The following is a 26,879-nucleotide window of genomic DNA, read 5'->3' as shown; positions in this document are numbered from 1 at the left end:
ATATTTGGGATTCGAGATCCTCGTGGTCCTTCCCGTTCTGCATCACGTCGACAATAAATTGACTGGCCCTAGTTTCGAATGCGGGAGTTCCAACGAAAAAATCATGTCAAATTATTCAGATCGTATATAAATCATAGGTTTTCTAGTTCAGATTGAGCCAAACGTCCTGATCAAAAAAGTTCACATCAAACCGTTGGGCTCTCCTGTTTCTTGTCCCCTTCTCTTTTCTCTTTTCCTTCGGCTTGTACATAAAAGATATTTCGATATTTCTCTTAATATAATGATGTGCTCTATTCCAAAAAAAAATTTAAACTATACAAGGTAGAACATTTTTGTTAGAACAGGTACAATAGCAGCAAACATATTTTAAAGAGATAAATGAAGAGAAAGAATGGTAGCGGACTACAAATTTGTAGCCAGCTGTAGCACGAACTCTAAGATGCAGTGAGTGTATGATAGGTGGGACCAGATATTAATAGTGTAGTATATAACTATTGTATGAATGAGCTATTAGATTGGCTATAGGAGCAGGTACAATAGCAGACTATAAACCAGCTATAAACACATTTCGAGGATATAAAATAGGATAGAGATGAGCAACGAACTACAGATTTATAGCCAGCTACAGCACGAACTCTAAGATGCATGTGTGTATGACAGGTGGGCCCAAGTATTAATTGTGTAGTATATGTTTATAGGTAACTATTGTATGAATTGGCTATAAAATTGACTATAATTGATTTGGAGCCGGTAGTTGGCTATACTATTAAACTTGCTCTAGATGAATTAGAGACATCATCTCGATATCCACACAGAAGAGAACAAAAGAGGCATCACCATGGGGATTGGAGACCATCGAAATAATTAATCAATTAACGCTGATGTGTGAGCTGCGTAGTTTTCCACCCACCTAAAAATTAAAGAAGAGAAAACCTGATGCTAACATGTGCTTCCCGTGCTGTCTATTGCTTCCACTTGTTGTTTCCCTGCGAATGTTTTATAAAAGCTAATCTTAGCATCTGCTTGTTTTCTTGTACAGTTTGTTCTGTATGTGAGCTTTGGCTCTGATTGTTTTCTTGTACAGTTTGCTTAAACTCTCTCCTTCTTAATATATACTCCGGCCGGCTTTCGAAAAAAAATCTTAGCATCTGCTGAATGAGAAGAGCAGTCTAAGTGTCTAGTGCTGTTCAGATTCAGGTATTACTCTCTTCCTCCTCCTCCTCCTTAGTTGATACTTGATAGTTCTCGGTTAGTTTTCTGCAGATTCCTGAAATGCATGCTTTGCATTCAGATACCTGAGTATTTGTGTTGTGCTGTGTTTTTTATTGCTGATTTACATTCAGAAATCTTGATATTTGCTTAGTCATGTTCTTGACATCTCGACAAGTCTTTAAATTTACATCTTGTCCTTGTGCCCATATTAGCTGCCCAGCCGCAATCCAACCGGAGTTCATATCAAGATGGGAAGTTCAGAATTGGAGGAAACCAAGGTACCTTCTGAACCTAACAAAGAGTTGTGGAAAAAGTTTTTTTTTTTTTGGAAAATGGAACACGCAAATGATGTGCTCCTGTGTTTAGAAGAACTGTTTTCTTCACCTTGGTTCTTTGGTTCCTTGATTTGTGCCACTATTTATATGGATTGTATCTGAGCAGTGTTTCATTATGTTCTTTGTTGAGAAAGTTAGCCAGTCTCACTCTGAAAGTACTGTTCTTGCTTTAGGCAGTCCTGCACATGGATTGTGAAAAGCCACCAGCAATATCTTGGGAGAGGACATTTGATGATGAAGGAAAGAAGGTTGCAATGTTTAGCATGACCTTGAATGACATGATGGCAATTGTAAGCATTTGAGCACACAGTGCACCTCTTGGTTTTCTGCTCTGTAAGATGCCCAAATGAATTGGTTGTTCTTCAAATTTCAATATTCAATACTGTTTGTCAAGGAAAAGTAGTCCTTTCTTTTCAGAGAAGAGCAAGAACACTGTTATTATTCTAAGAAAAGTTGTTAAATTAATAACATGAGCACTAACTTTGTTTAATATTGTTATTTGTTTCTTTTGCATATTTAGCAAAAAGGGCAACGACACTCGTTGCTTTCAAGAAAAGTAGTCTAAATTAGGTATTAGCAGTGAAGCATTCCATTTGCAATGAAGTCATGGTGCTTTTGGTATTGTAGGTGCCGTTGATGATTAAAATGCTGGGACTAAACCTGAAAGACAATGCAAAAGGCCTGGTGATTACTCTTACCCTGTTGAAGATCCAGCTAATCCATCAATAATTGTTTTGCAGGCTGTTGAAATATCAGCAGGAATTGCTAAACTTACTGACAATTTTTCACTTTTGCAAAGGCTTCAGTGTATGATCCACTGAAGAAATGGATGGACAACTGCTACCGCGGTGTACCCCTCGGTGGGATTGGGTAAGCAAATTAAGCCTTTCCTACTAAAAATTCAGCTAAGTTTCCTTACTATCTACGATTAGGAACTATATCAAGATATTCTATTACCTTTTGGTCATAGCTAAATTTGAATTCATTGAACAATAGATGACAACTTTGTTCAAAGCACACTGTTTTATCAGTGCAGGGAGCATAGGGAGAAGCTACAGGGGATATTTTCAGCAGTTTCAGATATTCCCCAGTATATATGAAGAGAAGCCTATCCTAGCAAATCAATTTTCAGTTAGTGCTTTTCATTTTGTATTTCTAATATAAAATGAACATTGATGGTAATCCTAGAAATCCTCTAATCATCACGATCATGGTTCAATTGTATAGGCATTCATTTCGCGCCCTGACGGAAAGAGATACTCGACAGTGTTGTCGGCACCGAATGCCGATGTCCTCAAGTAAACAACAAAATTTATATCAAAGCCTATTTGAATGCATCTTTGCATGCTAGGAATATCATGAAATGTGAAATTTTCAGGGGAATCGATAAAGCTGGCATTGGATCCTGGGACTGGAAGCTGAAAGAGAAGAATTGCACTTACCATGGCTTGTTCCCAAGATCATGGACAGTATACAATGGTACACACTGATTTCTTATAGTAGTATCACTAGACCATTGATCACGAATCCTGGAAAAACATCAATTGTGCAAATCCTTACTAATCTGAGCTCTAAAATTGCAAACAATGCAGGTGAACCTGACCCTGAAATTAAAATAACTTGCCGTCAGATATCACCGTTCATTCCTCACAACTACAAGGAGAGCAGCTTCCCTGTTGCAGTTTTCACTTTTACGGTACAGTTCTTACAATCCTTTTTGTTTCTGCTGCAGATGAAAATAACTCCAATTGATCTGTTCATTTTGTTTTCTCTGAACTTCTGTTCCTGTGCATGCAGTTACACAATTCTGGAAGCACACCTGCAGATGTAACACTGCTCTTCACATGGGCAGTAAGTGCAAACCAACACCTAGTTCTTCATAAAACAAAGACAGCATTTTCCAGTAAAAACCTCACCACTGGCATTGTTCATCATGCAGAATTCGGTTGGAGGGAAATCTGAACTGACCGGGAATCATAAGAACTCCAGAATGACGTAATTACTGATCTTGCCATCATGTCTCTCACCAATTTTAATCAGTTAATTCATGGACTCGTTGCTTCTTGCAACTGTGCTGATCTTTCTTGCGCAGAGCTCGCGACGGCGTCCATGGCGTCCTCCTCCATCACAGGTGCGTAGTTCATCACCTCATCATGCTCTCGTGTCGGAAACTCTTTTGCAAATGAGATGATGACATGTCGTCGATCGATGGATGCAGGACGGCGGATGGGCGCCCTCCGGTGACGTTCGCGATCGCGTCGCGGGAGACCGACGGCGTCCGCGTCACCGGCTGCCCGCGCTTCACGATGGGACCATCCAACTCCGGCGATGTCACGGCGAAGGACATGTGGGATCAGATCAACAAGGTACGGAGGACGGACACCATGCATACGCTTCACTGTCAGTCTCTGACAGGCTGACGAACACTGCATGTTCGCGGCGAACAGAATGGTTCGTTCGTCGGGGACGGCAATGCGGCGGCGGCGGCGACGGGAGCGTCGAGGCCCGGGTCGTCCATCGGAGCGGCGGTGGCGGCGACGACGACGGTGGCGGCGGGTGGCGCGCGCGCGGTGTCGTTCGCGCTGTCGTGGTCGTGCCCCGAGGTGAAGTTCCCGGCGGGGAGAACCTACCACAGGTGAAGTGACACTGTGACAGTGACACAGCTCATGCTCATCAGCAGCCAGCAATGGCGATTCTCTTGTTGGTTCTTTGCTGTTTCTGAAATTCTCGAACACTGACATGATGAGATCGTCTGATCATGGCTGGAGCAGGAGGTACACCAAGTTCCATGGCACCGATCGCGACGCGGCTGCTGAGCGCCTGGCCCACGATGCTCTTCTTGGTGAAGATAACAAATTTAATTTCTGAATTTACGCAAGAGTCAGGAGTTTGTTGTCTGAAGATTCTGACGACGAATGTTTGGTGTTCTTGTCTGCATGTAGAACACATGAAATGGGAGTCCCAGATCGAGGAGTGGCAGAGGCCTATTCTGCAGGACAAGAGCCTACCTGAATGGTGATCGAATTTTTCAGATTTTGCATATCAATTACTAATCACTACTCCCTCAGTCCAAAAAAACTCAACCTAGTATTTCGATGAGACATAATCTAGTACAACGAATCTAGACAAACTTCTAGGTTGAGTTTTTTTTTACGGAGCAAGTAATTGACTAATTGGATTAGTGGTCGTTGATGGTAATGTTGTTTTTGTCAGGTATCCAATTACACTGTTCAACGAGCTCTACTACCTCAACGCTGGAGGCACCATTTGGACAGGTCAATATAATCTTCTGCACCCAAATTCTTAAACATCCATTCTGAAAGTCCAAAATAACTTGATCACTGATCTGAAACCCAAAACGATTCAGAAACTTGAAACTGACCAAGAAAACAAAATTGTCACAGATGGGCAGCCTCCGAAGAACACCAGCCTTTCGTCAGCGACTGAGCCGTTCAACCTCGACACGTTCAGTACAGTCGCCAACGGCGGCAGCGCGGTCGACGGCATTTTGAGCACGGTGGCGGTGGCGGCGGCGCGGTCGAACACGGCGGCGGCGGCGGCGGCGGCGATGGGCACGGCGCTGCTGCGCGACGGCGAGGAGAACGTGGGGCAGGTGCTGTACCTGGAGGGGATGGAGTACAACATGTGGAACACCTACGACGTCCACTTCTACGCCTCCTTCGCCCTCCTCTCCCTCTTCCCCGAGCTCGAGCTCAACCTCCAGCGCGACTTCGTCCGCGGCGTCCTCCTCCACGACCCCTGCCTCCGCCGCACCCTTGACGGCGCCACCGTGGCGCGCAAGGTTCATACATCCTCTACCATTCAGTACTCCTTCCGTCCCATTTTAAGTGCAGCTGTGGTTTTCCGTATTCAATGTTTGAGTCTTAGAAAAAATTATGTGAATAATATTTTTATTGTTTTTAGATAATAAAACATAAACACTAATCACATATTTTTTTCAAATAATACAGATGGTGAAATGTTAAACACGAAAAACCACAATTACACTTAAAATGAGACGGAGGGACAAGTATTAAGTTTCATGCACTGATTAGTAAAAATATAAAAGGTTCATACTTCCTCTACCATTTAGTAGTATTGAGTTTCATACACCGATGAATAAAATATATACTTCATCCATTTCTAAGACTTTATGTTAGAAAGTTTTATAATATGAAACGAAGGGAGTATATAAAAATACAGTAATTTTAAGGTTTTATGTATCGACTAATAAGACATGAAGTTATACGTCGGTATTATGCTTCATACGTCGATCAATTAAACGTAAAGAGTATGTTGTATATTGAGTTATATGAGTTTATCGGTTAGGCGTGAAGAGTACGTTATATTGAGTTGCATGCATTGACTAGTTTGGGGTGTCAAAAATGCAGGTGTTGGGAGCGGTGCCACATGACATGGGGCTGAACGACCCGTGGTTCGAGGTGAACGCGTACATGCTGCACGACCCGGTGAGGTGGAAGGACCTCAACCCAAAGTTCGTGCTGCAGGTGTACCGCGACGTGGTGGCGACGGGGAACGCCGGCTTCGCGGAGGCGGCGTGGCCGGCGGTGTACCTGGCCATGGCGTACATGGACCAGTTCGACCGCGACGGCGACGGGATGGTCGAGAACGAGGGCCGCCCCGACCAGACCTACGACCTGTGGTCGGTGTCCGGCGTCAGCGCCTACACCGGCGGCCTCTGGGTGGCGGCGCTCCAGGCCGCCGCGGCCATGGCGGGCATCGTCGGCGACGGCGCCGCCGAGGCCTACTTCCGGGGGAGGTACCACCGCGCCAGGCGCGTGTACACAGACGAGCTCTGGAACGGCGGCTACTTCAACTACGACAACAGCGGCGGCGCCACCAGCTCGTCGATCCAGGCCGACCAGCTCGCCGGTCAGTGGTACGCGCGGGCGTGCGGGCTGGAGCCGATCGTGGACGGCGACAAGGCGCGGCGAGCGCTGGCGACGGTGCTCGACTACAACGTCATGCGGGTGAAGGGCGGCGCCATCGGCGCCGTCAACGGGATGCGGCCGGACGGCGCCGTGGACGCGTCGTCGACGCAGTCCAAGGAGGTGTGGCCCGGGGTGACGTACGCCGTCGCCGCCGCGATGATCCACGAGGGGATGCCGGAGGCGGCGTTCAAGACGGCCAAGGGCATCCACGACGCCGGCTGGGGCAAGCACGGCTTCGGCTACGCGTTCCAGACGCCGGAGTCGTGGACGGCCGACGGCGGCTACCGGGCGCTGCACTACATGCGCCCGCTCGGCGTCTGGGCGATGCAGTGGGCGCTGTCGCCGCCGGTGCTCCACAAGGAGCACAGGGTGGCGGCGGTGGCGGCCTCGCCGGAGGACGCCGCACTGGGGCAGGAGAAGTTCGACAAGGTAGCGAGCATGCTGAGGCTGCCTGAGGAGCAGCAGCACAAGGGGATCCTTCGGGCGCTCTATGATACTCTTCGCCAATTGCTGCTCCCATCATGATCATGAGTCATCATGATCATGAGTCATAACAACTGATGTAAGATTATCATTGCAATTGAATTACAACTGGAATACGCTTTGGTTCCAGATTTAATTAGTTACATCATACCACTTCAAACACATGTATAAACTGCACAGTTCGATTCATAGTACATGAGATTGAATAGCATGTATTCACAAGATTATCACTGGGATACGGTTTGGTTCCAGATTTGAATAGTTAATCAATACCACTTCTGGGATACGCTTTGGTTCCAGATTTGAATAGTTAATCGAGGTTTTTACCTGTATGCCATTAAGAAAGATGATGTCTGCCTCTGTGCCATTGAAAAGTTCGAGCCTCTCTCTATGCCATTGTCGAACTTTATCGCGCCCTCCACACCATTCCGTCCGTTTTTGTCCTAACGGTGGGTAACGGCGCAGCCAAATTACTTAGTTGCCCTTAGGCGTTCTTGCCGGTGCCGTTCGTTCTTGGGGCCAACGTGTTCGTTTGTTTGTCCCCAAGGCGCCGAGGAAGGGGGAGGAGGGGAATAGCTCCTGGCCGAACACTGACGCGGCGAGCGCGGCCACTACGTCCCCGAGCTGCGCCTGTGCGCCGCCGTGGTGGGAAGACGCAACACCCGTCGGCGGTGAGCGCCACGGACGCGTACACAGCGAGGTGGAGGTACATGGTGGCGTGCTCGAGGGCATCCGGCCGGATAGTGAACAAGAGCAGTGGGAAATTGACGAGTTGGTCGACGATGGCGAGCACGGAGAAGGAGAGGAGGAGGTAGCTACCGTGCGGCCGCCGACGCCCTCCACGACCCCAACGTCGACATGCTAGATGTCGGCCTCAGCGGCCCGCAGCTCTACGACTCGGACTCACCTGCTGCCACCGGCGTGTCCCCTGCCCCGGCGGCGGCGACCACCACGATCGTCGTATCACATGCCAAGGGCTCCAATTCTAGCGCTGCCTGCAAGTGTGTGAAGAGGAACGATACCATATGGGGCGCGTGGTTCTTCTTCACCCACTACTTCAAGCCGGTCATGTTGGCTGACAAGAACGGCAAGGCGAAGGCCCCCATCGCCGTGGGAACGGTAATAATGCTACACTAGATGCTTTTCTAGTGCAGCACGACATGGAGTACATGTATATGTGGGTGTTCAAGGAGCGGCCAGAGAATGCCCTGGGGAAGATGTACATGTGGGGAAGATGTCGTCGCCGCCGCTCCTCCTCATCTCGTCCCCGCCGGCCCACTCCGAAACCCGGATCGGCGGGAGGAGGGATCCCTCCCCGGACGCCGCCGCTCCTCGTCCATCTTCTTGGTTCGCAACGAGGAGGAGCCCGCGGGCTGGGATGATCCGAAGGCGCCGGCGCCGGAGGATGAGGAGGAGGAGTCGGCCTTCATGGTGTCGAGCTTGCGGGAGTGGCGCTTGATGGCGGCACGGAGGGAGTTGTAGGTGGCGGATGCCGCCGCCGGACGAGGAAGGAGTCGCCGGCTTGGAGGACGGGGAGGGATCTCGATTTGGTTGCGGTGGGCGGCGTGGATGGAGGTGGCGGTGGCCATCGCTCCCTGCGGCGGCGGCCATGCCGCCGCGCCGGTCGCCGGTCTCGCCGCGCCACCCCGCCCCTCTTGGCCGCATGGCCGCCTTGCCGCCGCGCCTGGCCGCTTGTCTGCCACACCGCCTGTCCTCTCTCTGAAAGGGTAAGAGCGACATTTTTCCTACCCGGACCCACATGTCAGACCTATCAAACGGTTAAACCCACACAGAATAGCGACGGAATGGTGCGGAGGGCGCGACAAAGTTCAACGATGGCACAGAGGGAGGCTCGAATTTTTTAGTGGCACAGAGGCAGACATCATCTTTTTTAATGGCATACAGGTAAAAACCTCTATTTAATCAATACCACTTCTATTACATGCATAAACTGCACAGTTCGATTCATAGTAAAGATTTGAATAGTTCATCAATACCACTTCTAGCATATGTATATACTGCACGGTTCGATTCATAGTAACATGAGAAAGTTTGTCAACCAGTTGCCAGCCAATGGCGCAAACAAGTATGATCTCTAACTGCGTGTTGGTAGCAGCAGGCAAAACATCTTTTCACATTGCAACCAACCAGCGGCAAGCATAGCACAAACAACTTGAAGCAAAGGGATAGGACTAAGCATCCAAACATCAGTCGACATGCTGCAGAATAACACATAATTCGGTTCACTTTTAAACTAAACAGGAGGTTTTATGTCATCTTAACAAACTACTAACTACTACAGAGATCCGGTATAACAACTGGAGAGGCAAGGGGTTACATCCCTTATAGGCATATCAAAAGTCTACCGCTTACTGAATGAACATCCCAAGGGGATTCAACCGCCTACTTCATATAAGCGGCAGCATCATGAGGCAAAACATAGTCTTCAACTAGATCATTGCTGTCAATAATGAGGTACAAACCTCAAGCGGTCCATTGTCCACCATATCCAGCAGGCTGCGGTGACACCCCCTTTGCAACAGCAGGCTGTGGGTTTGCAGGAGGTGCAGCATAGCCACTCTGAGCTGGTGGCTGGGCAGACTGATCATAAGCTGGTGGATTTGTAGGTGGCTGAGTGTATCCTGGCTGACCGTACCCTGGCTGGCCAGCAGCCGGTGCAGCAGCATATCCAGCCTGGCCACTAGCCGGAGTAGAACCGTATCCTGCCTGTGGGTAGGCATTTCCATAGTTGGGATCTGCTGGAGCACCCTGGTAGCCGTAGTTTGCATTGTTTTGAGCTGCTTGATCACCATATGCTGGTTGGGATTGAGGATACTGTGCATAGCCACCTTGCTGTGCGCCTTGTTGAGCATACCCTGGCCCTGCTGGTGCACTCTGACCATATGTTGCTGGCGCTTGTGCACCTTGCTGTGGGTAACTCTGCTGAGAATACCCATCAGGTCCAGTCGTTGGCCCATATGTCTGACCATAAGCAGGAGGCTGCTGAGATGGTGGGCCATAAGATGTAGGTGGTGGCGCCTGGTAAGTGCCATCTCCGGCTGGTGCACCTCTGGGTGCCCATTGTCCAGGTCCACCATAAGGCCTAGCGTAGGGATCTTGCTGTGGAGGGTAGCCTTGCTGTGGACCCGCTGGAGGCTGTCCATAGTACTGCTGGTTTGGTGCTGGAGCATTGTATCTAGGATCACCATAACCCGGCCCATAGTTCTGTGGAGGTGCAGACTGCGGATACTGAGGTTGTCCATAATTTGGGCCCTGTGATGGCCCATAACTATTGTAGTTTCCAGGCCCAGGAGGGTAATTTGGTGGCTGGCCTTCATATGGTTGAGAACCCTGTTTATAGTAGTCGTAACCGCCACCATGGTGGGAAGCATGGGGTGGAGGGCCCTGCCTCTGATCCCAGCCCATGCCACCTCTTGGTGGTGGCTGCTGCGGGTAGCCACCATAAGGTTGGGAGTATGGCATGTTCTGAGGTGGAGGCCCTCTTGGTGGATATCCATATCCAGGCTGGGGTTGAGAACGTGGGCCCCACTGAGAAGCTGCACCATGACCCTGAGGGCGGTAGTTTTGCTGACCATATCCACCAGATTGAGCCCCATGTCTTGAAAATGTCTGTTTAAGAAGGAACGTTAGAAACAAAACAAGAACACTAAATGACAAAAACAAAATACTAAATAGTACAATTACAAATTACAAATATAACACAGAAGAATAAAGGCATTTTTGTAAGATAATTAAAAAGGATGACCAGTGTTTCACTTCATACTTGCAGCATACCAACAATAACAAAATAAGCCTGCATATAAGCTATGGCACCATGATTCACTAAAAACATAATTTATGCTTAAGCATTCACAAACATTGTTAGATAAAAGGATTCTAATTAATACTGGCATTTCACAACCTCCTTCAGACATCTAAACAAGAATTTTTAAAAGGACCAGGGGATCTGAACAATAGACAAACACAAAATATCAATGTGATGAATGCATATATCAACAGAACCATCACCTTTAGCAGAGCCAATGGGTAAGTAAGAAGTAAATGGGATTACAGTTGCACGTTATGACATCATCACATAACCATGGTGATATTACATGCAGCAATTCAAAAAAAAGAAACATAGCAAAATTGCATGCATAGCTCACATATATGATTTAACTCCAACAATATAGGCTGTCAGCCAACTTGAATATTCTAGTTGGAAAGCTAACACATCAAATAACTGACGTATGTGATGCGAGAAAACTTGCTGCTTTTTCAGCTATTGCAAATTAGTGGCAACAATTTAGTTCAGCAAACCTAGACATGGTGATGCAGTATCCTTGTCATGGCAATGAAACATTTGGTGCAGTCTCCCAATGCCACATTGTTTTTTTTTCTTTCCATTTCAGCAATAAGCAGCCTTACCAGTTACCAACTACACAAACCATGCAAGGGCAAGGGATAATGGTCAATATCCCTCTTCTGTGCATGTAATGGATGAAGGATGTGGAGCCCATGATGAAAGCCTAGCTGTATCTGCATTAGGATACCCAACCAACTCCAAATTGGCACCTTCAAACAAAATAAATCATGGAAACTGGAAGCGAGAGGAACCTTGATGAGTCAGTTCTGACTTCTTATGTAGGAAACATAATCAGATCTCATCTAGCAGTAAGCAGTTACCAAAACTCAAAAGACTAGCCGACTAAAGATTGAAACTAGTACCACAGTAATTGTTCATTGATCATGTGACAGCACCAAGGTTTTAACGATCAAGTACTGAAGTCCAACCACACTATCATACACGAAGGTAAGTTCTGCTTCTAGACGAACTATGAAGAACTATCAAGCCACCGAGACTAAACTATCTTTTTATGTCAACGTGAATATATCTCACAAATCCTCAAAAGCTATCCATTGCAGAGTCAAATCATTTATTCTAACTTCATTCATAGTTAACATTGATGATCATGCACACCATGTTCCATATTGTTAATCCATGAATGAACAACATTTTCATGGGAAACTAAACATATGCATCATTTGTAATTTAAGACAATGCAAAAACCTTAAAATTCATGGACATGGAATAAATTTTGCCATTGAAAAGGCAGCAAGGCAAGATACTGAATTATATGGAAGATGACAAATATTCCCACAAAAAAATAATTGACCACGAGGAGATTATAACTCATGAAATATTATAGACAAATTATTCTGTATAAATTAAGTATTAATATAACCATACATAATACTCTCAAGGATGTGGCATCTCATTGACTTAGCAACAAAGACACTAAAACTTATCACCAATTAAGAAGAACTTACCTTCCAGTCCAATTAGGCACTGCTATATTTCAAGATCGGTACTTCATACAAGGCCCATTGTAGAAAAGACATTAGTTTATACACTTAAGATTTAATAAGCGAGGAAAAATCCAGCACCCCATTGACGCAGTAAAATTGTGTTTCATTCAACAAAATACATTTGCATTGAAGCGTTTTTGTGTAAAAGAAATTTACTTCAAGTTTATAAGATGCGGAGATGAAAACTATTAAAAATGAAATGAACAAATGCTGGAACCAGTTCTAGAAGGTATCAATAAAATAACATCTACACAAACCATAAGAGGGCACAGATTTAATTAAGCTGATTGAAAGAAATCACAGGTTTACTCAACAAGAACCAAAAAACACCTTCTATATTTCTAAGACCTCTATTATCAGGGAGAACAGGAAAACATATTGGATTATACCAATCATATAATACGAAGATAGTAAGGTCATGCTAGAGACAATAGGTTCGATAATACACACCATGATTCCAGAGCAGGTAACAGAAATTCAGTTTCAATGAAAAAATAATCACAGCATGAATAGAATGGAAACGCATAAAGTAGGAATTTAGCATCTCATCATCATATAGCATCGCCCAGTTCTTCACAGCATGATTGAATTGCACAATCATTGGGTGATCACAGCATCATCTAATATCACTAGTTATTTACAGCATGAAGGAACAGTTGAAAGCGAAACACAGAATCACATTACCTGACTCATAGCTTGCTTAATCATATCTTTTGCCGCTTCTATCTGCTTCTTATTCCCAGTAATACGTACAGTTCTTTCTGTCAATGTAACACCTTCCGGAGGATGTTGGGGAATCAACTACATGAACATTTATGATCACACTCAAATCTCAGTTGATGTAAGCAACAGCCATTACAGCGTAACAAGTAACCTTCTCTACCTGAATACGAGCACCAGACCTAGTTTGGAGGGTTTTAATGGTCTCGCCGCCTTTTCCGATAATTAAACCGACCTATAGGTCAAAGCAAACGGTTAAATAAATAAAATGTTATGGCTCCTTGCATTTTAAAGGAAAGGTTGCTTCGTTGCCAACATTGAAAAGGAAATGCCAACCTTATTATCAGGGACTAGCATCTCAAACTGCTCAGAGCCTGACTGTCCAGACCCAAAACCTCTAGCGATCAGAGCAGGCGAACCACCAGCATCAGCCTGAAGTGGAAGTAATAAAGAATGTCACAAGTTTAAGTTGCTTGGATGAAAATACAGCTCAAACTAGTATGGAAATCACGGCTAATTAATTTAGCACGTGGAATACCTCAGCTATAACATTCTTAATCAGCCGCTCGGCCTTGTCAATACTCTCAAGGGTTCCAACTAGTTCAACAGAACGAGTTGGGGCATTTGCATCTGCCTCAGCATCCTTTGTGATTTGGATCTTCGCGCCCGAGTTCATTTGCAAGTTTCTGATTGTTTCCCCAGATTTTCCTATTAGGACTCCGACCTGCATGAATTTTCATGGCTAGCATTAGCAAACCACAAGTCCGAATGTCTGCACTCATTAATAACTTTCCGTGGTTTTCGTCCTGAATTTTACGCAGCTTCATAGAGGCCATGTATAAATAGTTACAGAATGTTCTGCAGATTTCTACATGAAACCAAACAGGTTGCCATATTTGCCCCATGCCAGTAATTATACCTTGTTATTGGGCACGTTGATTATCCGAGACGTCTCCTGTCCTGGTGCGCCACCACCTTCTTGCGGCGGGGCTTCAGTCACTGCTGCTTCTGCTGCAGGCTTCTCCCCAGAGCCCATCTGCGAATCCTCGGTAGGAGGAACCTTGCCATTCACAGCATCAACAGATGCCTCAGCAGGGGCAGCGTCACTGTTCTCTGTAGCTACCGGCTCATCGACCTTCGCGGAGGACTCGTTGCTCTGCACGACACCTGATTCAAAGAGAGAACACAATCAGATCACACGGAGCATAAACCCTTCGAGGATTATTCAAGCACCGAATGAATTAGAAAACACACAAGCATCATCCCCTCTGAGATGCAAAACCCTATGCGCAAACAGACGCGGGGAAGGAGGGAGAAGATCCACCTTCGCCGTCGCCTTCCACGCGGGGCCGCTTGGCGTCCTCGCCGCCGCCGTTCGCGTCGGGGGCGGCGTCGACCTCCTCGAGCTTCCTCTTGTGCTCGCCCTCGCCCTCGGCGGCCGGGGCCGCGGCCGCGGCGGGCTCGGCCTCTTCCAGCGTGGATGCGCCGACCGCGGGGGCCGTCTGCTCCTCCACGGGGGCGACTACCTCCGGCGGCGGCGCCGCCGCGTCCGACTCCGCCATGGGGGGGACGAGGGGATTAGGGTTTGAGAGGTTTTCGCCTCCGATTTTTTTTTCTTTACACACGGGTGCGGAGGCGCCGCTTTGTGTGGGGTTGGAAGAGAGAGCTCGTGTCTTTGCCTTCTCCGCTTTATAGAGGGAACACCTAGGCGTATTTTGCGGTTGCGGTGTTTGTAATACGTGTATGAGGGAGAGAGGCGTATTTCAGTTTTCTTGCGCGAAGTGAATTCGAAGGCGTATTTTGTCTCCAACTGCAAACGAACGAACGGACACGTAACACTGGATGCAATATGGAGTTTGCTAGGATTGCTTGATGCATATGGCTAGAATACACCTATTTTGTATTTGTAGCCCGTGCCTTTTTTCCAAGTAGTATTTCCTAAGAACTAAGAAGAGAGGCGTGTTAGATTGTTGGTGCAAAACTAAAATGGACATATAAAGTTGTATGCATGTGGAGATATTGTTAGCATGAAGCCTTGTGCGATTGAGCATTTATATTCACGAGCCAGTGTTAAAAACAGATGAATGAGAGTTTTTTTCAATGATAATTGAAAAAATAAACTCCTTATGAAGTCACAAATATGTATAGGTTTATTGTTCATTGACCTAATTGGCATACATGATAGCCTAATAAATGAGGCGTACACGCTATGTTGCTGTCTAAACAGTATTTCAATAACAATTAAAATAACTCGCACAAAATATACTTATCTTAATACCAACATGGAAAGAAACATCATAATTGGATGCCGTATAAACGTGCAACCATAAGAAAATAAATGAAAATACTTATATATTATCAGTATAAATGCATACTCCTATTTGCCCGCATAATATTCTCTAGCCCTCTTAACTTTTATTTTCCATATACTTTTATATATTGAACACGAAAAATAGATAACATGCTGTTTTTTCCTCTGTAAGCATTGTTGGAGATGGCTTTTTCTCTCTATTCAAAACAAACGTAAATGGCTTCCAAGCTTATTCAAACATTTCAAAACATACAATTCTTTTGTGTACGTAAGATCCAGCATTTAGTTTTACAACTCGATATACAAGACACTTTGAGGAAAAAAAATCATAGTTTTAGGCCAATTAGTAGTTGCATAATAGCTATAAGCAAGATAATTTACTTTATGACATAGTCGGTGTTGTATAGTACTAGGAATACTAGTTTATTTTAGCAGTTCATATATACTAGGCCTAGTTCTTCTCTTCAACTTCAAACTACAACTATCTTGTTTTTATTTACACGCTTTTCAAACTATTAAATGATATGTTTTTTTCAAAATGTTTCTATATATAAGTTGTTTAAAAAATTTAAATAAAATCATTTTCAAGTTTATAATTATTAATAATTAATTAACCATATAATAATGAGCTTTTTCGTTTTACGTGCGCCGAAAATCAATCACAAAACCTAAGTCATATAGAACGCAGCCAGAAATACGTTTCGCGACCTGGAAAGCGTATTCGGTCCACCTGCTCGTCAAGTGCGTGTTCCAACCGCTGGTCTTGGGGTGGCCTGACACGACACGACACGAGACGAAGCAGAGTTGAGTTTTGGAGAAGAAGGAACCATCTGGATTCCCCTCGCGAACGGCACATTCCCTTCCCTTCCCACCCACGGCGAGGCGCGGGCCCCACCTCGCCGCCTCCTCCGTTGCCGGCGATCCCGGCACATGGAGTCCCCCGCGGCGCGTGGCGCCCTCGGGGACGACGCGTCGGGGGCGTCCACGAGCCAGGCGGCCCCCGGGGCCGTGGATGGCGGCGCGTCGCCGGACTCGCTGCGGAACACGCCCTCCAACATCGCGAGGCTGGAGGACGCCATCGAGCACTGCGCCGCTCGCCGCAAGTACCTCGCCCGCACCAAGAGCCCCTCCGACGGCGAGGATGTCCGCTGGTACTTCTGCAAGCTGCCCCTCGCCGACAAAGGTGCGTGCATCCGCTCACCTCTCAGACTCGTCTGCTTCGGAATGCTACACCCAGTGCCACCAATTTAACCGTCCGATTCAGTCACTCGTGGTTAATCAGCGGTAGCTAGAATGTAGGTTTGATGTGTGAGACTGTTGCTGATTTGAATCTACTAATTGATAGGGTAGTGTGGTTTAGACAAGTGTTCACATGCATGCGCTATTGAATTCGCTGATTGAACTCGCCATTCGAAGCAATGCTCATTTACATTAGATTCATATTTGACCGTGGCATGTCTTCATACTTCAGAACTGCTGTGCTCAATTAAATTGATCATCGGTTTGGACTTTAAACTTATGAAGCGTGTGATAAATGTCTTACTGATCTTATGTTTTGTGCAATTCGCTGTTGATGCAGCGCTCTCTGCTTCAGTTCCACGGACAGAGATAGTGGGAAAAGGGGACTACTTCCGGTTCAGCATGAGAGACTCTCTTGCATTGGAGGCGTCCTTCTTGGAGGTTCTCTCTTTAACACCATTGTCAATTGCTTAGTGTTTACTCATTTTAGTCATTTATATGGTAAGACTGGACTGTAGTAACAGTAATAGAAACAATCCGCTTGAAAAGCGATATTACTAGACAATCTAGTTCCAAGAGAGCTGTACTAGTCCCTCTACAATATAAGGGGGATTATATCCTCTCTCACTCTTTTTAAACCACTTAACTTCAGGATCACAATACTGGTTTACTGGTTTGTAGAGGGAGGAAGCTCTGCTTGCATACTGGTGGAGAGAGTACGCCGAGTGCAGCGAAGGGCCAAAAGGTTCCTTAGTTGCAGCTGATGCTTCGGATTCTAAAAGTCTGTATAAGGTGGAGGAAGAACGGGTTGGGGTTCCTGTGAAAGGCGGACTTTATGAGGTTTGTATTTTTTGTCTTGTAGTTTGTTCACAACTGGATTCACGACGCATGAGTTTTGTTAGTTATTCGCCGAAGCAAAGCTATTTATACATATTTACATTCTTCTTGTTATTTTTTAGTGGACACTGTACTTGTTATTGTTGATCTAGTAGAAGTAAGATTGTGGACTAAGTGAATTTTTTTAGCTCTGTCACACACCTGTAATACTGTATAACTTTTCTGTTCTTTTTTACTACTAGCATGCTAGATATTGAATATGTCTTTGTTATAAGAACATACACTGTTGCAGGTCGATTTAATGAGACGTCATTGCTTCCCTGTGTACTGGAATGGGGAGAACAGGCGTGTCTTGAGGGGCCACTGGTTTGCTCGCAAAGGAGGGCTTGATTGGATCCCCTTGCGTGAAGATGTTTCTGAACAACTTGAGCTAGCATATAATTGTCAGGTAAAAAGATGCCATGAGAATATTATTCGCTATCATCTTTCTTGTACTATTAGAAAGCCATTTCATGGAATGCCAATTTGCTATCACTACAAATACACTTGTTCTAGAAAAAGATACCACACTTTCTTCTCCAGTCGAATACTGTAAATGCATTCAATGAGATGAAGATAATCATCACTTGAATTTAGCTATGTATGCCATGGTATGATCTGCGGTGTGGATATACCATCTTTTGCTTTTATCATGTTCTTGAGTTAGTTTTGGTTCCTATCATACTCCCCTCTTTGATTTCCATGCCCATAAAGCAGTTGAACATCCTGTTTTGTTGTAAAAAAAAATAGGTATGGCATCGCCGTAAATTTCAACCTTCAGGCTTATTTGCAGCACGTGTTGATCTCCAAGGAAGCACCCCGGTATGTGATATACTGTTGTAACAGCATGACTTGCTCAGAAAAGAGAGAATGGCAACTTAGGACAAGGCTGAATAATCTGTGCAGGACTTGCATGCTCTTTTTACTGGAGAGGATGATACCTGGGAAGCTTGGCTGGTCTTTGATACTGGTCCTAAGCTAGGTGGCAACACAATCAAATTAAGGCGTGGGTTTTCATCTTCTGGATCAGCGAAGCCTACACAGGTCAGCTGCCCTGTTGAATGTTGATGCTTTTGCCATGTTTCAGTATTTTATTTTTTGTACCTACTATTTTCATCTGTTGTGCATGAATGACTGAGAGAATGTACAAATTGAGGTTGGATCTTGATTCTTTTACAAACACTAAATGGGAACTTCTGTGTGGACTGCAATAGAGCTATAGAGGCATGATTGAAAACTAATTGCAGCCATATCCTATTGAGAATTTAATCTGATAGTGCTATCTTGCTACTCCTGAGGTAAACTGTACAAAGTCAATATGTAACATCATTTTTTACAACCAGCTGAAGGCCAACAATGTGACAAACTATTCTAGCACGTTATTGCATTATTTTTTTGCATTTAAAAAAAAAATCAAATGGTACCCTCGTGCTGTTTTTTTTGTGAGAAACATTTGGTAAATAATTGAATTAGTTAGGAGTTGAACTTGCTTGGTACTCAATAGTTTTTGCTTCTAATTTTGAAGTGCAATATAGAGTGGCGGAGCCATGTACAAAACTGTGGGATCAGCTTGACCCCACAGCTTTTTTGCAAACACCCTTGTGAGTCTCTCTTTTTACATGTAAGTCCATTGAAATTTATAAAAATGACCCCACTATTATATGATGCAACGGTATTTGACCCCACAGGGTAAAAGTTCTGGCTCCGCCAGCTATTACGAGTCTAGATTGAGAACTTGTAAACTTTTATGTTCTTTCTGCTGTCTGCCTTTAACCATGTTATTCTACATTCACTTTTTGCTTGGTACAAATTGTTGTCTGATTTTTTTTTGTCAGGATGAGTTGCGTCAGCAAAAAGAAGAGGAAATGGATGATTACTGTTCTCAGGTATTTGTTGTTTTAGGCATTATGGCATTTGCTCTCTTCCTCGGTGGCTAGAAATGGGACTGAAATCATTGAGATACTTCGAAAGCTATAGTCTTTGCATTATTATGTTTCCAGCAAAAGATCCAGATAAACATGTCTATTAAAGGAAAGCATTCCTGGTATTTTGTTCCAGTTATATGAATTTCACATTGCATTTGTTGGCGCCCTTCATGTTACCAAAGTTCCAGTTAAATATACAATCAAGAATGTTAACAGGTGGTTGAAGTACATGCATGGCAAACAAAAGGGATGCAAACATTATGCACTGGACATGATGCATACACAGCTGTACAGAACTGTGCTTGAATAGAGTACTATATTCTGATTATTTGAATTGCCTGGCCTTATCAACCCATCTTACATCTATGAATATGATTTTAACATTTGCATCAATGCAACAAAACCAATGAACCCAAACACACACACCTCATCCCCACACACAAAATAAACATTTATGTACATAAAAGTTCTCATCCATAATCTACAAGGTTGGCAAATTGATTATTTGTTGTGGTTGTCTCTTGGTAGGTTCCAGTTGGTCATCTAGTATTTATGGTTCATGGCATTGGCCAGAGGTTGGAGAAAGCTAATCTTGTTGATGATGTTGTTGATTTCCGCCGTGTAACTGCTAATTTAGCTGAAAGATACTTAACTCCTTATCAAAGAAGTACCCAGAGGGTTCTGTTTATTCCTTGTCAGGTAAGAACTCAAAGTTACTCATGCCATAGACTCATTTTGGTTGAAATGTATGTCATTCTTGTGCCTCATTTCAGATAAGAAAAATACTTGTTCTTGCTTTAGCATGATAAAGCAAGCCTTTAACTCCATATTCAGGCATGCTGAGTTGACATATGCTTGGTCTTGTTTTGAACTACTTTACCATACGTTACAACCACATTAACTTGACAGTCTTTACTTTTGAATGGTGACCATTGAGCAAAAGCGAGAGATGCAAATGGTAGTTTTGAATTTTGGCCATTGATCAGGAAAGTGAGATATATTTATTACTATCAGAAAAGTGAGTTGACATATGCTTGGTCTCGTTTTGAACTACTTTACCATACGCTATAACCACAATAACTTGACAGTCTTTATTTTGAATGGTGGCCATTGAACAAAAGCGAGAGATGCAAATTGTAGTTTTGAATTTTGGTCATTGATCAGAAAAGTGAGATATATTTTACTATCAAATGCTCACGGGCACCACAATTTATTTGTACACTTGTGCACACATGTCATGATCTTTATTGCATCTGAACTCAGTTGTTAAGTTAGCCAGAAATTTCTTTTATGTATCTAGTTATAATAAAAGCATGTTTTTCAGATTAAAATACCATCATATGGCACCTGGCATCTAGCTGCATCTCCATAATTACCGGCAACTTGAGTTTTTAACCCTGATGTTTTATTGCAGTGGAGAAAGAGCCTAAAGCTCAGTGGTGAACAATCGGTTGAGAAAATCACTTTGGATGGAGTTAAAGGTCTTCGTGTAGCATTAGGTGCCACAGTTCATGATGTTCTGTATTACATGAGTCCTATATACTGTCAGCACATAATTGACTCGGTATGTTGCTTTATTGTAACACTGCTTTTAGCCATTTCTGTAGTTTCGTTGATAGTATTTCGGTGTTTTAGGTTTTCTTAGTAGTCCTTTTTCAAGCATTATGAGTATATTTGCTGTTCTAGCATCCGGCTTCAAATAAATGCTGCATAAAAACATGCATTAAAGCCCACATGTTGGGTGGGAACATAATAGGTGAACTAGAGTACACTGTCATGGAGTTGTGGAACTAATAGATTGCTGATGAATTTTTCTAGTAAGATTTCAGAAATGAATCAAACACTGTGTTCCTTTTCTCATATGGAAAGTTGTTACTTTTCTATCTAATATTACAAAGAGGGAGGTTGTCCAGCTACTTCTCTGCCTAAATAATATCCACATTCCAAACCCCACTTCTCAGAAAAAAATGAAATGAATAACTACCCCTGTCACCTACCTCCCACCAATTAAGCATTTTCTGGTGAACTTCTCTGCATATACCCTCCCAATATATGTAGTCCAATGATTCTGTACACATTAATACACTATAGTAAAACATATCGTATTATGTTGCATGGCATGGGCATTTGGCTTGATGGAAAACTCAGTTAGGTTAGCAATCATCGTTCGTTCCTTAATTGGAAACAAATCAGCTTACTGAAATATTTACTGCTTTTGACACATATCCTTTATTAATTGATAAATATGTGAATGTTAAATTGAATGTTTGATGCCCCTGCTGTTGACATTGCTGTTTATCCATATGATCTGAAGTGAACATTGCCAACATCCAGTTCTACTCAGTCATCCCATCTGCCTGTTCCAATTTCCTTCTTTTCCCTTAAGTGCATATTACTATGTTAGGAGCCTTGTGGGCCTGTATGTAATAGTGGGATTTCTCTATGCATTTTTATGGTTTAATTTAAATTTGAAGAAAAAAGTAAAGTCTAATGACTTGGATGGTTCAGATTCACCCTTTCCGAAAAATACGCTAAATAATTATGTGCCATTTCCTGTACTGTTCAAAAATTTTGATCGTAATGACTGGAAGCATATTTTTTACTCGTTATATAAAATTGAGGATTTAAGTCTGCAACAGGTCTCAAACCAGTTGAACCAGTTGTACACAAAGTTTATCAAGAGAAATCCTGGTTATAGTGGAAAGGTTTGCACACATCACCCTTCGGAAATATCTTTAGGAGTGCACTTGCATTTCTGCTAATGGTTAAACAAAAAAACTTATGTGTTCCTTTCTTGTTTTTGCAGGTTTCAATATATGGGCACTCGTTAGGAAGTGTTCTATCTTATGACATACTTTGCCACCAAGAATCTTCTTCTGCACCATTTCCAGTAGATTATATGAATATGGAAGTTTCTTCTGATGAAGGTCACATAGCAAAATCGCCTGACACAGTTACTGCACATGAATCAGTCATGAAGGAGCAAGATACATCTTCCATTTCTGGGCATTCTTGTGCTGATAATGTAAATGATGTAGTTGATGAAGGGAGCACCAGAACTGGCACTTCATGTACAGAGGACACCACCCTCCCAACATGTGCACTTGAAAATTCACCGAAACTTACCACAGATGCACTACCTACAGCAGTAGATGGAGAACAAATTGAAGTCGAAAAACAGGTCGACAATCATAAAATTGCATGCAGTGAAGAAGGGGACAATTCATCTGTAAGAGCAAAAGACATTGACAGTTGTATCATTTCAAGATCTGCTGAGGGAGTCCATGCGGATGTCCCTGACAAAGATACATTGATATCATCATTGAAAGAAGAGGTGTGGCATTATCAAATTTATCTAACTTATAATGTACCTGCCATCTTCTATTCATCTATCTTGATAAGCAAGCTAAATGTTGGTTGCCTTGGGAGAAATGGTCAACAGTAATGTATAAAATAGAATGCAAGAACTCATTGCAACACCCTAACTGATAGTGTTATCTTGAAGCAAAGTAACAGCGAGAGATAAACTTGCATATCAAATTGATCCCTGCACTTCTGCCCTTACTGTAGGTGGAACGCCTTAAAGCTAGATTAGCACAACTTGAACAACATAATGATTTGGTGACTGAAAGCAGTGCTGAGTCTCATCAAGGTGATTGTTTGTGTTTGGTCTGTTATATTCGAATATTCAATACACCTGCACTTCCTTAAGGTTTATTTGCATGTTTATATCAGGTAAAAGTGCCACTCATGCAGTGAACCTATCATCAGGCAAAAACCGCATAGGGCAAGGAAGCACGAGTGAGTCCTACACACCACACATCAGATACACTAAACTAAATTTTAAGGTAGTCTGTCCTAAATCAATATCCAATAATCTATTTACTTGTACATCATTATGCTGCTTACACCATTTTTGGCTATTCAGGTTGACACATTCTATGCTGTTGGATCCCCCTTAGGAGTTTTCTTGTCCCTGCGGAATGTTCGCATTGGTATTGGTATGTTAACTTTGACAATAGTTCTGCTTATATGCAGTTTTTTCTGGACTAGCAACCAACCTTTTGTGATGTCTGCTTTGGTTTACATTTACACAAACTCAGATACCATTTTATAGTCCTTCTCTAGTCTACATAATATTTCTTAGTGCTCATACCCTGTTCCTTTTACGACTAATACAAGGCTTTTAGAAATTATTGAGATGCAGATTTAAATGTTAGTACAAGATCATCTGTGCTCTGTTCAGGAGGCATAAAAACTCAGCTTTGGTTTACATTTACACAAACTCAGATACCATTTTATAGTCCTTCTCTAGTCTACATAATATTTCTTAGTGCTCATACCCTGTTCCTTTTACGACTAATACAAGGCTTTTAGAAATTATTGAGATGCAGATTTAAATGTTAGTACAAGATCATCTGTGCTCTGTTCAGGAGGCATAAAAACTGCCCAGTAAAATGGCTGAAAATCGGCTTGCTAGAATCGTTAACACCTTTTATCTCATTCTCATCATGTACTGAGCTGTCTTGGATTTGCAATGCCTAGTAGTTTCAGAACTTCTTCATTTTGGATGAACAAGAAATATGAAAATCTGATTTTATCTTTTGAAATAGATAAAGTGGCCTGCCGCTCCTACTTGATTGTCACATGTTCATTTAGTTTCCCTATGTAGCATTTTTTCCCCTGGCAACTGGCCAGTGCTTTGACTAGTGGATTCATGATCTGTTATCATTCCTGGCAATTGACAGTTGATTATTTGCTATGTTATTTCTGAAGTTTGTAATCTCTTCTAAAGGCAGGGGGCAAGATTATTGGCAAAATGAGAACATAGTTGAAGAGATGCCATGCTGCCGTCAGATGTTCAACATTTTTCATCCCTTTGATCCTGTAGCATACAGGTTTGCAGCTTTCGTACATATATTAATGATGTTTTCATCACTTCTCTTTATGTACTGGAGAAGACTGTCCTTATCTGTTGCAAAGCGAGGAGCATGTCTCATGAATCTAAGTTGGCTTTTATACAGGATTGAACCACTTGTATGTGAAGATTACATAAGCAAGCGCCCTGTAATTGTACCCTACCATAGAGGGGGAAAGAGGATACATGTAGGAGTGCAGGTGAGTGATTCAGTATATTCTTGGACACCTTTTAGGCGAGTGTGTCTGTTATAGTAAATTACTCTTGTTTATCTGATTTATCTGATTTAGGTTGACATGTCATGCAGGAATTCACTGAAGATATTGCTGCAAGGTCTCAAGCTGTTGCTCGCCAGTTCAAGTCACTGAAGGTAAGGTTTGCTCTTTGGTGATGGTAATATGAGACATGGCTGAATTTAGGCGGGCCTTGGTACATAGACACTTTGTTACCTGTGAATGATCTAGAAACATAGCTGCTCACGTAGCTCTTTCTTAATGAGTTGGGACTTTAATCTCCTTTTTTGTGTTTAGGTTAAAGCAGTAGCTGCTTTGCTATCACTGAGCAGAAATGACACGGACGGTATGCATATAGTAGATTTTTTTGTCTTCTACACATTGCAAGTCACAAAAAACAATGCTCTGAGTATGTTTTTGGTTGTTCAGAGGACGTTGACAGCAATAATGAGAAAGAGAAGTCATATGGTTACATGATGATGGAAAGGCTGACAGGTTCACCAGATGGTCGGATTGACCATGTACTTCAGGTTATTAAACTTTTCCTATTAAAGCAAGTTCAATTTCACTCCCTGCTGGTGTATGTATAGGCATTGAAATTGTGTACTCTGCTTTGGATGTGAAAAGTACTGTACATTGCTTTTGACATGAATGGTGAGAGCTTAAATCATTCTAACCAATATAAGTGATTAATTTAACACCCTAAATTAGCTTCAAGGTTAATCTTCACAAGAGAGTTAAACCCATAAACTCTGAAGTTGGTTAAATTTTGGCTCATAAAAGAGCACATAAATCCAAGATGTTAAATACTATTAAATGCACTTCTATACCAAATGAGTGAGGACATGATTTAAAATATGCCTAATTTGTTCAGTAACCCTTTAGCTAACCTATCTTAACCAACTACTGTGGCCTAAAAGAACTGACAGTGGAAATCATATAACCACTGGCTAAGCTTTGAATTGGCTGGTTCCCCTGTCTCCGCTGGTTTAGTGGTTACTGTGTCAGGACTGCGAACCCTTTTGCCAACATGACCAATTCCCTTGCGCCCCCCCCCCTTTTTTTTTCTGGCTTATTGTATATTATTTATGTCAGTACAAATATGTTGTAGCTTACAGTCCGAATCATTTGATTTCAGGAGAAAACATTTCAACACCCATACTTATCTGCCCTGGGATCTCATACGTAAGTTCCATAATCAATCCTGTTGTTTGCTAATTGTTTAACATGCCTGTTCACCATTTAACTGGCCTGTGGGTTTATTCTTGTAGCAATTATTGGCGAGATCATGATACTGCTCTTTTCATTCTCAAACATCTGTACCGTGATATACCTGAAGAACCTCCAACTGATGATCCTGAAAGGATGCCTATTCGACTGTTTTATGTGAGGGATCCAATTGCTGAAGAGACTCCCTTGACGTTTTCAGATAATTCATTAGTTAAGGAATTCTCAAGAAAAGTGAGAACTTATTCAAGAAAATCTGAGAACGATTCAAGCTGTGAATCTTCCTGATGGTATGGATGAGCAATTGTATTCTTTTCATTCTCTTTTCAGGCGTGTTGATATGGTCATGCTGATCTTTTGGCAGGTTGGCTGGAACCTGCTTAATTTTGCATCTCTTGATGAATGATACTAAATCACAATGCGACATCTCTTTCTTTTCTGCAGGATATGCTATGATAATCTCACTGAGAGGGTAGATTCTAGACATGGAGGAACACTTAGATAAAGAGATGCGTGGTTCATAGTTCATACTTGACCACAGAATCGGAGCACCCGGGTGAATGTTGTACATAAAATCTGCCCGGTTGCCGTGCAACTTTTGTATCTAAACTAAAGAAAATGTAATGTTGTACATGTACAAATAAGGCTATATAGGAAATGGAAAAAGAAAAGAGATTAGTTTTGACCAATTGGCAGGGGAGTCCACCCAAGCGTACAATGCTTTAGCATAGAAATTTCACAGGAAACGGGCTAATTAGTTTTGCATCAATGTCTGAAAGGAACCCAATGTCCCATCAAACTGGAAATCAGTTTATGTGTTGCAAGTTTAATTTGGTAAGTTTTAACTAAAAATTGTTGAAAAGATATGCTTTATACTGGTCATTGGTCACTGTACGCAAAAGTAGGAAAAGTTAGAAGAGCTTTTTTGAGTATCAAATACTACCTCATGAACAACAGTAAGCTGAGGCTCTGTTTAGATTCCACACTAACATTTTACATCCTGTCACATTGAACGTTTGACACCTACATGAAGCAATATAGCCTAAAAAAATAACTAGTTATAACTAGTTATACAAAT

The 26,879-nt window shown here is 43.1% G+C and overlaps 3 protein-coding genes across 5 annotated transcripts; 2 read left to right on the top strand and 1 right to left on the bottom strand.

Moving 5' to 3' along the window:
* Positions 1 to 1,033: 1,033 nt before the first annotated feature.
* On the top strand, positions 1,034 to 7,296 carry LOC4344485 (uncharacterized). Its single transcript, XM_015795311.3, has 19 exons — positions 1,034 to 1,197; positions 1,425 to 1,490; positions 1,721 to 1,837; positions 2,175 to 2,231; positions 2,347 to 2,417; positions 2,579 to 2,678; positions 2,775 to 2,845; positions 2,926 to 3,026; positions 3,140 to 3,243; positions 3,345 to 3,398; positions 3,487 to 3,542; positions 3,640 to 3,678; positions 3,766 to 3,913; positions 3,995 to 4,182; positions 4,319 to 4,389; positions 4,490 to 4,562; positions 4,761 to 4,822; positions 4,952 to 5,349; positions 5,939 to 7,296. The coding sequence occupies exons 2-19, from the start codon at positions 1,461 to 1,463 to the stop codon at positions 7,022 to 7,024; spliced, it is 2,826 nt and encodes a 941-aa protein (XP_015650797.1). The 5' UTR covers positions 1,034 to 1,197; positions 1,425 to 1,460; the 3' UTR covers positions 7,025 to 7,296.
* A 1,879-nt stretch (positions 7,297 to 9,175) lies between these two features.
* LOC9266838 (uncharacterized) lies at positions 9,176 to 14,732 on the bottom strand. The gene is made up of 7 exons (XM_015794473.3): positions 14,397 to 14,732; positions 13,992 to 14,239; positions 13,611 to 13,796; positions 13,409 to 13,504; positions 13,236 to 13,307; positions 13,037 to 13,153; positions 9,176 to 10,612 (listed from the first exon to the last, which is right to left on the bottom strand). Exons 1-7 carry the CDS (start codon positions 14,632 to 14,634, stop codon positions 9,467 to 9,469), a joined length of 2,103 nt encoding a protein of 700 aa, XP_015649959.1. The 5' UTR covers positions 14,635 to 14,732; the 3' UTR covers positions 9,176 to 9,466.
* A 1,446-nt stretch (positions 14,733 to 16,178) lies between these two features.
* On the top strand, positions 16,179 to 26,490 carry LOC4344482 (phospholipase SGR2). 3 transcript variants are annotated; one of them, XM_015795342.3, is made up of 22 exons: positions 16,179 to 16,566; positions 16,963 to 17,063; positions 17,304 to 17,462; positions 17,752 to 17,907; positions 18,249 to 18,320; positions 18,405 to 18,542; positions 19,334 to 19,384; positions 19,952 to 20,122; positions 20,838 to 20,987; positions 22,063 to 22,128; positions 22,230 to 22,757; positions 22,994 to 23,075; positions 23,159 to 23,271; positions 23,352 to 23,424; positions 24,219 to 24,321; positions 24,448 to 24,541; positions 24,649 to 24,711; positions 24,872 to 24,920; positions 25,004 to 25,104; positions 25,713 to 25,759; positions 25,846 to 26,091; positions 26,246 to 26,490. In XM_015795342.3, exons 1-21 carry the CDS (start codon positions 16,314 to 16,316, stop codon positions 26,087 to 26,089), a joined length of 2,814 nt encoding a protein of 937 aa, XP_015650828.1. In that variant the 5' UTR covers positions 16,179 to 16,313; the 3' UTR covers positions 26,090 to 26,091; positions 26,246 to 26,490. The 3 variants fall into 3 exon arrangements, with proteins under 3 accessions (XP_015650828.1, XP_015650829.1, XP_025883394.1); XM_015795343.3 differs by having other exon boundaries at positions 26,166 to 26,490; XM_026027609.2 differs by lacking the exon at positions 22,063 to 22,128.
* Positions 26,491 to 26,879: the final 389 nt, after the last annotated feature.

The sequence above is a fragment of the Oryza sativa genome, chromosome 8, assembly GCF_034140825.1.
Source record: "Oryza sativa Japonica Group chromosome 8, ASM3414082v1".
Taxonomy (NCBI): domain Eukaryota; kingdom Viridiplantae; phylum Streptophyta; class Magnoliopsida; order Poales; family Poaceae; genus Oryza; species Oryza sativa.
The sequence above is the reverse complement of the archived record's forward strand: the minus strand, read 5'-3'. Positions and strand labels throughout refer to the sequence as shown.